The sequence below is a fragment of the Chanodichthys erythropterus genome, chromosome 22 (assembly GCF_024489055.1).
Source record: "Chanodichthys erythropterus isolate Z2021 chromosome 22, ASM2448905v1, whole genome shotgun sequence".
Lineage (NCBI taxonomy): Eukaryota > Metazoa > Chordata > Actinopteri > Cypriniformes > Xenocyprididae > Chanodichthys > Chanodichthys erythropterus.
The window spans coordinates 1,437,128-1,448,933 of NC_090242.1; the positions used below are offsets into that span (position 1 = coordinate 1,437,128).

Genomic DNA, 11,806 nt, shown 5'->3' on the forward strand with positions numbered 1-11,806 from the left:
AATCACTGGATTGAGCATCGTTCTTAGACAGCTTTAGACAAGGTGTAGAGGTTTAAGGTTTTTGATCACTCTAATGAGTCATTTGAGAAAGTGACCGTAGATTATGTAAAGACATGAGATTTCCTTTTGGTCTGTAATAGATTTTTCTCATGTGTCAAGTCTTCAATCATCTACATAGTGGCATAGTGGTTAATGGCTGTTATTTGCATGCAAATCTTCAATTTAAATTCTCCATCAAGACACGCAGGGAGGAATTCACTAAGAAAAAATATAAATATGTGAAACACAATTTACAGTATATGAAACACAACTACAGTATATCTCATTATAATAGAAGCATGGCATTTCATTAATTAGCTTGCAAAAAGCATTAAAATGCTGAAGGACGTGCTCTACCTTCCCCGGATCTTCGCTACATGCTCAGAGATGCAGGTGTGAATATCGGAGTTCTTGCGGTAAACCTCGGCAAGAAGCTCACCAAAGAAGCGGTTGTCCAGCTTGGCGACTGGTTCCACCTCGATTACCTCGGTCTTGATCTCACTTGAGAAGCCATTCTTTATTTCTCTTAAGTCCACGACTTCCTCCTGAATGCTTGAACTCTCCACCAACTCCGACTGGAAAAATGCAAACAGGATGTGAAGAGAGGATATTTGGAGTAGGAGTGCACAACTTTAGTTGAGTTACATGAATTTTATTAGATGTTATACTCAAAAGTTTAATATTAAAACAAATCAGCTACAGGACTGCTCTTCCTTGACACATGCAAAACATGATTCTTACATAAATGTCAAAATGGAGGAAACTTTTTAGAAGAAGCCAACAAACTCTGTCTATGTATACTTAGAAATGAGGGTTAACTTTTACAAGTGTGTGTTTTAAAGTAGATTGTGAGTGATGCATATGACAGACAACGACATATGAGAGAAATCTGTCAGTCCACACCTCGATGAATAGTAAGTTAAACACCACACCCATGTGTATGGATCCAGATCAGACACTCATGAGTGACCTCTTTAACAATACTAGGTCAATAAACGCAGATAAAACTGCATGCTGCATAAAATAAAACTACATGCTGGGAATTAAGTGGACCATAAAGGTATAAGGTCTTTATAAGGCTTATTGTCACATTTAGAAGAGTAAAGCTGGCCGATAATAGTTTACATTTTGTGACACAAGCAATTAAAGGTGCTACAGAGGATGTTTTGTTTTATACATTTTTTATACATCATCGCGTAAACGATTGGCCCTCTGGCCCTCTAGCATGTCAATCACTGCCTTTACGTTCCTTGTGAGAGACGTGCTTTATATAAATTTTATATATAATAATATAGTTACATTTTGCAAAAAAAATAAATAAATAAATAAAAATAACAATGTAAAAGAGAAAACAGACCACAAAACATGATACTTTACAATCATAGATAAGGCTGTGAAAGGAATAGTGTTTCAAATAGCTTGATATTTTTGCATTCTAAAAGCTTTAGCAATGTTTGTGTAGTGTTTCAAAATGACTGATGGCACGACATAGAATGCAAGGCACAGCGCAACGGTTTTGTCAGTTCTCCAGTAACTTCAAAACTCAAGGTGTGTCGGAGTGGTCGGGCCAGATTCCACTGATCTGTGAGAGAGAATCACACAAGGATTCACTCAGGGTCTGGTTTCATCCAGAATTATAACTAAACACTACATAAGATCTTTAGGTTTCAATTTTAACAGTAACATAAGTCATTTACCAAGATGACTGATTTAGTTTCTCTAATAATGATTCTGGTCCTCACCATTCATTGTTTTTCTACTTTAAGAGAAAATTCTCTAAAATTTAACTAAATTTAAGTTAGAAGTGAATGGGTGAATCTCACCAAAAACATGCCCAGGTCAGACTTCACCTCAAAATTAAAAGACACAAAATAAGAAATTATATAAAATAAGAAAATATATGAATTATAAGAGAATAAATCACATTTTAAGACAATTAAGATCATATTTTGATGACAAGTAATTGACCATGACTTGTCATTTCACTTTTAGTATTTTTTTCAATTTTTATCAATAGTGATTATTATTATTTATTAATTTATCCTTTATTTAACCAGGAAGATCCCACTGAGATATCACAATCTCTTCTTCAAGGGAGACCTGGTCAAGACGGCAGCACAAAACAGGACTAAAACAAAACATAAAATAGATCAAACAAGCTGATAAAAATAGGGTTAGAAAAGCACTTACAAGATGCTTAATACAGACTGCAAAATATATTTTAAATTATTCAAAAGGTGGCTGAAACACCAGTTTAAGTACGTTTTGCAAGTCATTCCATGCCCAAGGGGCATAAAAAGAAAAAGCATGTATCTAAAGCATGATCTAGTACCATAACTGTTAGTATAAAAAGTTAAGAGTTTTAAAATAAATAAAGATAATTTACCTATAAGTGCCATAAATATTTGCAATAAATAATTAGCAATAAATATGCAAATTCCTATATTGTAAAGATGGCCATGCTAAAGATTCATAAAGTATACAGTGATGTGTGCGTGATTCTGCACCACACACAAAACGTAACGCTGCTTGATAGACAGAGTCCAGTTTCCTTAATAATGACGAAGCCGCATGCATATAAACAAAGTCACCATAATCAATTATAGATTAAAAAAAGAGATCCTTTTAGAGAGATACATTTTTTTAAGCGATAAAGGAAAACCAATTTTGGTTTAAGCTTCTTCAGCAAATTATCAATGTGGACGTTAAAAGCTAGATGTCTGTCCAACCATACGCCTAAATATTTATAATATAATAATATTTATAAATTTTTTGTGTGTGCCATCTAAAGTTGAAATTGCCATATCTGTTTCCTTATGAGTATGAGTAAAAATCATATATTGTCTTTTTTAAATGTAATTTTTTTTTAGAGAGCTTTATTTAAAGAAGATGCTGCTGCATAAATAATTATATTATTATATTAGCATCATCAGCATACAGGTGTATATTAGCGGAATCCACTCCTAAGCCTAAATCATTAGAATCCCATTAGAGTCTCAGTAATTCTAAAAAAAATTTTTAAAAAAAAGCAAAAACATTAAATTATTTTACTATTTATTTCTTTTATAATTATGAATTAACATTTTAATTATGAAATGACAGCCAGTGTGTATGTGAATGACATTTTCACAATTAAAAAAATTAAACTAAATGAATAACCTTCTGTTGGCATAACACTAGATGGCCCTGAGGGCAGAAAAAATAAATAAATAAATAAATAAATAAATAAAAATAATAATAATAAAAATAATAATAATAATAATTAAAATGAATAAAACTCCAAACCCAATGATTTTCAAAAAATAAATAAAATAACCATCAAAAATCATTACATTTAGAGGACACTTTTCTCCAAAGTAATTTATAGAACATTCAAGCTACGCATTTCATTAGTATGTTCGTTTACTGGGATTCAAACTAGCACCATGCTCTACCAGAAGAACAACTGGAGTAAGTATCTTACAAGTGTATCTGCTCTGTCCATTGCATTCAGAAAAAACTGCATGTTTAGCAATGCAGCAAAAGTACTATAAAAAGAGATACTCGTTTAGGTGTTTGCAGCATCAGCATCTGTTTTGAGAGCACTTACAAAAAGACAAGTGTTTTTGACAGCGGGTGTGTCAGGCCTTGAGAACATTCCACACATTCTGTGGCAGAAAGACCAGCAGTGACGGTGTTAACTGGGTGTGTGGACTCACTACTGAGACCGCTGTGCCGAAACCGGTTTGAAGCTGCTACAACAAAGTGCCGGGCTTGTTAACAGTTGCGCATATTACAAAAGTTATTATTTTTACAGGATTAGCTGTGCATGAGTGAATGCAGCATTGTGTGAATTAAAGATTGTGCCTGGGTGTGTTCTAACAAGATTAAGAAGGTAAGAAATCATCAATGATTGAAAAGTACTTTGGACATTAGTTACTTTTACCATCTGACAAGTTGCAGCAGGTTCTGCACACGGCAAGCAAGGACACATAATAGAGTTTAGTGCTTCTAGTTTCACTCAGATTAGAGGTAGTATCACTAGAACTAGAAGTCCAATAAACTCCCACTTATGCATAATGAGTAAGAGTGTGTATTTATAAAAAAAAAAAAAAAAAAAAAAATTATATATGGGTTATCAAGAGTCAATGCACAAAAGATTTCTGGGAGTAATTCCAGATCACCTGAACTCCATTCTAGTTCTTATATGCAAATTTCATTCAGCTGTAATATCGTAACCTATATTCCCACAGCAGGATTGAGTAACTCTGCACTGGAAATGGTTCATTTTGTTGTAATACTGACATTAACATTACAGCAGATCTATATAACATTTTTTATAGGCCTATATCCCACCATGTTAATAAAGATCTGAAAAATACTTAGCCTTTAAATAATCTGTAGGGGTCAGTTTGAATCCATAATCACTAGGGCTGTCATTTAATTAGCAATTTTAATCAAATTAATTATATTATATGTAAAGTCCATTCACACAGACATGTTATGTTCTTGTTTTTCACATGTTCCAGAAATGTACACATGGTTTAGAGGGCAAAATGATTTACTTTATCACCTATTAATTAAATAGGAACTAGCTTAAAGTGTCCCTTTACTTTGATGTGAATATAAACAAACATCTATATCTTATCTAACCTTTTGTTAAGCGAGTTCCCAAGAATTATGAGAAGACACTACTATTCATTACTACTAATCGTGCGACAGTGGGATGTCCTTTCTGCCTTTTGCTTTCCACAATACCTTACTGTGTGCAAAAATAGGTCAATGTGTGAGCCAAAAGCTTCTCTGTTCCAGTGTAAAAACAGCAGGTCATTGCTCTGGTCTACAATGAAAGGAAGGAGGAGCTCGGTTTTCAAACTAAAGTTGTGTCTGACCACAGAAAGCTAGTGGAGAGAGATACAGAGTAAATGAGAGATTTAACATTTGAAGGAATGGAGGCAGGGACTGCAGTTTTGTTTTGTTTTACCATTATAAAACATCATAAAGAGATCAGTTCTCTTTGGCTATTGTAAACAATATCATTCCAAACTATTCATTAGGTGATGATTGTTCTAAATAAAAATAAACTGAAACACTTTAGAAAGAATCTTTCCATTAAGAATATTTCAATATAATTTTTCTGTTTATAATCACATGATCCTGAGTCCTTCTGGTTCATTTTAAAATGTAATTTATTTAAGGTCTTACCTAGGATTTTAAAAAGCCCAATTCAAATGCTCTCATGCACCCAAGAATTATGGAAAATATTATAATTGCATTTTTACATATTGTAATCCCTCAGCGATTTGACAAAGAAACATGGTTTTTGCATTCAGATTTTGCTCTAAGTTATTGTTTTGCAAGAGTCAGGCCTAAATCATGATCTTTTCAGAGTCAGCTGTCAAACAGTAAAATCATAGGAAAAACTCAAACAGTCAAGTAATGAGTTAATTTTAATTCAAGTTAAGTTCTAAATTTAAACATTCAAGTCTTACCAATAATGTATAAAATCATAATTACAAGCTATTTCTAAATTTACTTTTATTAAAGAAATATGTGTAAGGCAAAATGAATTTTAAATATAATTATTAAAAACTTGAAACTTCTGTAAAACAATTCCTTTGGGAAAAACTATGGCAGAAAATTAATCTGTAAAAGTGAAATATTAAATAATAGTCAACAAAATAGCTAGCTCAACCCACTACTATCACAATTACTCTGTGTCTATGTTCAAGGACTCTTATTTTGTTATTCTGTTGCCTTGATGTTTCTGGTTTCATTTTCTGCGTAGTTCCTGTTTCCTTTGTTTCCATTGCCATCTTGTTAGTTTCCATATTTACTCATCACACACACTTGTTCCTCATTAGCCTCTTGTATTAGGTGCCGCCAAATACACGTTAAATGAGTGTGCTAAGAAAAATGGTGTGTCAGAGTGTAATGTTACATTATTTTGAGCACAAAAACTCTAAAAACACTAACGGTCAAAGAAAAGCTTACACGTTTGCGGGCCTCGCTGACAGTACTAAACCTCCCCCATACTTGTCTTTAAAATGTAAGACGGTACCTAATTGTTATATAATTCAGATGGGTTACAGGTTATTTTTATGGTATGACAAAAAGTGTTTATTTTTTAAATGTATTTTTTAAATGCGTTGGTACATTTTACCAGTATTTACCATACATTCAATATAAAAATTAAAAAATTAAAAATATGCAATATGACAATTATTTTCAAATAAAAGCATTTTCTTTATAAAATTCAAGATTTAGTCTTCAAAAAACCTTTTCCCAAATGGTACATCTTGAAAAAGGGGGGTCTTCCGGGTCAAGCAGGGTCATCTTATTTGGAACAATACGGTACTTGTTGTAAAGCTGTTATGTCTCCTGTGTTTTCACTGTTTGGATTATTACTATTGGCTTCTTGTTTTGGATTATCCTTGTATTTGTATGTTCATGGAACTGCTTGCTAAAAGATCCTCACCTTTCCTCATCCTTGCTACGCCCGTGACAACTACTACGGATAGCAACTGTTTGCTGACATTATTCAGTGGACTCGAAAGGACTTTTGTCAGCTAAATGCATATTTTATACAGTATTTGTAATTACATGCACTATCCTGACAAACAAGTTTATTATATATGGGGCTCGTTTATAAAATTTTACACATGGACCATGGTTGTCTTTGATAACATAAAATGTTTTTTCTTCTTGCACACATATTTAATACTTTCCTGATATGTTTCCACATCAGCTCAAATCCCATTTTCTGAGCAATTAATAAATCTCTATTTATTCTCTATCTCTAATTAAATAATTAATTAATTACTCAAATGCACACAAATATTAGATTATTAATTTTTTATGTAGCAAGATTCAGAACTCTAAACATTCAATATAACTGAAACAAAGTCTGACCTCAGCAATTATGCATGACCTAATGACAAATTTCTGTATTACACCACGCCTGCTGCTAACCAATGAGTCCACTTTGCATTAGTCACCTTCATTTTTTTTTTATCAACACAAAAGAACCACAGCACAAAGTTACAGTATGCATTACATTTTGTTTGCATAAGATACCAAAGATACTAAAGCCCATTTTTGTATTCATCATTGTACATGCATCAGTTCAATGACATCATGTTAAACTCCTAACCAATCTTCAATGCCATCTCATATTGAAACCCTACAATTTCAGACAACCTAAGTGTGTTCTGTGTTGAGTACAGTATGCCTAATCAGAACTAAATCTACCCTTTGTGTACGAAACTTAAAGCTGATGATGTGCTCGCAACTCCTGTCCCAGCATGTTTGCAAGCACAACCCTATGACAACTCTCTTTAAATCATTGAGTGTAATGCTTTTCAAATTTTAGGATAAGCCATATGAATGACTGATGATGCTCAATCTTATATGGCACTAGACCTTCACATTCAAGGGTTAAAACCAGAATGAACTGGCAGTGCCCATTTAGTCTTAAAAACAAAACTGCTAGAAACCTGAACAGATAACAACTTACAAAGTTTATTTTTTTCTTCTGGGGCCATATTCGTAAAAAAATTTTATCTTACCACTAAGAGTTCTTCTACATAGTAGTAAAAGTTCTTAGCTAAAAGTTTCCTCTTAATACCTATTCACAAAGCTGCTGAGACACACTTTTACTAAGGAATAGAGAGAAGTCTTAAGCAAAGAGAAAGGGCGTGGCTGACTGACCTCGTTACTATGAATCTACACTATGACTGTTCCCACAGTGATTGGCTGATAGGGGTCTCTGATTTAATCACAGAAATAATTTGGAATGAGGTATCAACAAATACACAACAATAAACTGCCACATCCTGCTTATACAATAGCAACAGTCGACAACAACAAACACAACCAAAGAACTAAATCATTTAAAACAAAATCCAGAGCAAATAGTTTACATTATATCGACATTTTATATATAGAAACAAACTAATAAACATTGTATCAAAATAAAACTGATAAAAAAAAAAATGTAGACCCCGCTTGAAACAGAAACAAAGTGTCCGACTTCACCTCTCTGTTTTCAGCTCCTCCCCGACTGCAAGCGTTTTTTTTTTTTTTTTTTTTCAATATTAGTGTGTTATGTAAAAATAACATTGTCACATAAAGCAAAGTGCTTGTTTGGTATTACACATTTAAGCTCTTCCAATATATACCTGTCATCTTCTTATCACCTGCAGGCCGGTTGACAGCAACAGTTGCGATAAAAGGCACTTTCCTTGCAAAATTATGACTATTGTCGGGCCCAATCTAAATAGGCGTGAACACAGTCTCCTCTGGGAATTACAGAGTCCATTCTTTCTGGGAGACACACCCTAAACCCTGCAGGTACTGCACTTGTGCTCAAATGCATAAATTGTTGTCATATTAGCATGTGCGTGCAACTACACACAGACTAAAGCCTGGCTTACATTAAAGCTTGTTCTCCTGGCTCATCTCACACGCCAGAGGCAGGAACAAACCTAGAGGAAAGCGTGTGTAATACAGTACCTATTGCTCATGTATTGCGTGTAAAGGCATGAAAGTCAAGAGGTCAAGGGTAACTTTGGGTGTGTATGTTTGTGTGCTAACCATATTATTGCATACAAAAAGTATTCAGACTTAAATGTTAGTGAATATGTGCCTGTTTGCATACACAATACATGTTATTTTATTACCTCAGATGGTTCAGGGCTCTTGACTGGACTGGATAACTGGCTGTAGAAAGACGTTTGTCCATTTATGTTCTGAATATAGAAAAAGAAACATGTGAATGAATCAGGCTTGTTGAACATGTTTTGTCTTGTGCTGAAAAGTCATGAATTGACATGCACTGACCCGTTTAACAGGTTTGCTAATTACATGCAAGTTTTTATAAAGTGGGTTTAAATTTACACTTTACATTACAGTGTTCATGTTACTCTGTTACCCCCGCTCCCTCTACTGTAAAAGTCACGTTGGTTCTACTGACGGAAACGAGAGGGAGGAGGAGAGGGAGCAGGGGCCGGTGAGAGGACTTTTCACGAGTGAAGATATTACTGCTATTACTCCCGAGCACTTGCTATGGTATTCCGCCATACAATATAGTTATCCATTTTACACGCTTAGAAAAGCGCAACGTTTTGTTTTGTGTCACCGTCCTAGGTCGAGTTACACTACTCGAGTAACTGTATTTAAATAGGGAAAACGTGGAGGTGTTTGGTAGCTTCTCTGCTTGGCCCCTATTGAATGAACTGGGTTAAGCTAAGTGCTAACAAAGTTCGCCGCAAGACAGAGCGATTTAGTGCACGCACTGAGACGAGAGAGGTATGTATCAACTCGTCTTAGTTAAGGGAATAACAGTTTAATATGAAAAAACGGTGGAGTATCCCTTTAACTCACCCAAAAATGAATATTCTGTTATTAACTACTAACCCTCATGTTGTTCCAAACCCGTAAGACTTTCGTTCATCTTCAGAACGCAAATGACGAGACTCAATCGATTTTTATGATGAACATTTTTAATTTAGGCTTTTACTCACATATATTGAGTACACTGATCAGTGACCATAAGCAGAAGCTCAACCTAACCTGAATGACGCGTGAAAACAAACCTCTTCCAGATTTATTCTTGTGTGTTATGCAGCATGTTCAGGTTCGGTTGAGATTCTGTTTATGTTCGCTGAACAATGTCTATATCGGAGTAAAAGCCTAGATTAAATCTGTTTATCATAAAAAGCAATCAAATCTCTTCAGAAAATTTGGACTAAACCACTCAATTCATATGGATTAGTTTTCTAAACTATTTATGAACTTTTTGAAGCCTCAAAGTTGCAATTGCATAGGCTCTCTATAGAGGGACAGAAAGCTCTCAGATTTCATCAACAAGATCTCCATTTGCATTCCAAAGATGAAAGAAAGTCTTACGGGTTTCAAAGGTGAGTAATCAATGACAGAATTTTAATTTGTGGGTGAATTAACACCTTTAGAATATCATAGGTCAAATCAGCATTCATATTTCATCAGATAATAACTTGAAGGCCAGATTATTATGAAATTTAACATATGCATACAACATGGTATGTAGAGGCTGTGTACTAAATATGTACTGAGAATATTAGCTCTAATTAGCTAATTAGACAAAAATTTCATAAAACTTGGTACCTTAGTACATTCATGTCAAATTTCAATTCTGATCTTAGGGGGCGCTAAAACGTTTGAACTAATACTATGTACTAACATAAACTCTATACAGCTGTATCGACATGACAACATCAGCAGCATCTTTTGGAAATTTTCTCCTCTTATCCAAACTACCTGGGTCCCTATAAATAGTTACATTGTAAATATAGTATAGTAATAATTTATATTAACGTAACCATTTAAATACTACTGTAAAGTGAAAGGAAAAGTTACAAATGAACACTTACTACTTGTCTGTAGACGTCGGTCTCGTCGACGCTGCTAACGCTCATGGGCTGAACGTTCTGTAAGTACACTTGTTGCATGACGCGCGGCGCCTGCGCCTGACTCAGGTACACTAATGACTCCGCGGGCCGCTGCTGCATGGGCACCAGGTAACGCGCGCCCCCGTACATCACGTTCCCCTCCATTTGGCTGTTAATGTACTGGACCGGCTGCAGCTGAGCTCCACCGAGGTTTACCGTTCGGTAAGTCGTCGAACCATCGCTTATCCCGATAGGACTTGATGGCTGTAGCTGAGCTCCACCGAGGCTTACCGTTCGGTAAGTCGTCGAACCATCGCTTATCCCGATAGGACTTGATGGCTGCAGCTGAGCTCCAGTGAGGTTTACCGTTCGGTAAGTCGTCGAACCTTCGCTTAACCCGACAGGAGTGGATGTAAAGACAGTCTGTGTGCTCGGTTCCCCGACGGACACGCTTTTAAGTGTTGTCACGCTTTGGGAGTATGGTAGAGTCATTTCTGTAGTTGTGTAAGTCCAGAAAATTAAAAAAGAAATATCACTGATATGAAAAAAAATAATTGTGGGAAGTTTGCGAAGCCCTTATGCGCGCCGCTGCCCGACTCCTGAAGTATCTCCAGTAATGTTGTGTAAATGAGAAGAGGCGTGTTCCCTCAATCACTCCTCCCTCAGCTCAAATATCTGAAAGGAGCCACAGGGAGGAGGCGACGAATAGCTGTTGTTTTCCACCTGTATACTGTGGGAAAGTATTGGCACATTTATTAATGTTAATAGTAAAGATGTAACTAAATTTTAAAGTCATTGTTTTAGGACAATAATGTTACTCAGACAATGCTTGCTGTGTTATAAATTTATCTTTGCAAATTTTATATCCACATTAGTTCACCAACAATTTTTTTTTTTATTTTGAAAGATTTTAAAAAGCAACCATTTCATTTTAATAAGCAATTAGAGCTTCTATTTGCATTCTTTTCCTGGAATAAATCCAGCAAAGTTTTAAAAGTCTCTATGAATAATAAAATGATTCATAATTGTTACAGTATATTATAAATTTGCAGAGTTCAATAACAGTATTTCACCAATTTGCCCCGTTTGTCATCAATTTGAAGAAACAATTATGCACTTATTTTGGAAGTGTTTATTGCAGTGTGTTTTGGATTGACTTTTCAAACATTATAGAAAGGAATTTATTTCCAAACTTTTCTATCAGCCAAAAATTTGTGTTCTTTGAAACTATACCCTTTTCATGTTTATAATTAACCTAACAAATTTAATATTTTCAACAAAAAAAATAATAAAATACCTTTGAATTATACAGATTGTACACTAGTTACATCCGATTTAAACTTGACATGTAGGTGTAA

At 34.7% G+C, this 11,806-nt stretch overlaps 1 protein-coding gene across 2 annotated transcripts in view; it reads right to left on the minus strand.

The window, feature by feature from the left end:
• The window catches only part of pof1b (POF1B actin binding protein), a 33,242-nt gene extending 22,187 nt beyond the window's left edge, over positions 1–11,055 (minus strand). For both annotated transcript variants that reach the window (XM_067375724.1, XM_067375725.1), the window contains exons 1-3: positions 10,431–11,055; positions 8,700–8,768; positions 397–614 (exon numbers count right to left, since the gene is read on the minus strand). In XM_067375724.1, the coding sequence (XP_067231825.1) occupies positions 397–614; positions 8,700–8,768; positions 10,431–10,940 (797 nt within the window). In that variant the 5' untranslated portion in view covers positions 10,941–11,055. The remainder of the gene's footprint in view (positions 1–396; positions 615–8,699; positions 8,769–10,430) is intronic.
• Positions 11,056–11,806: the final 751 nt, after the last annotated feature.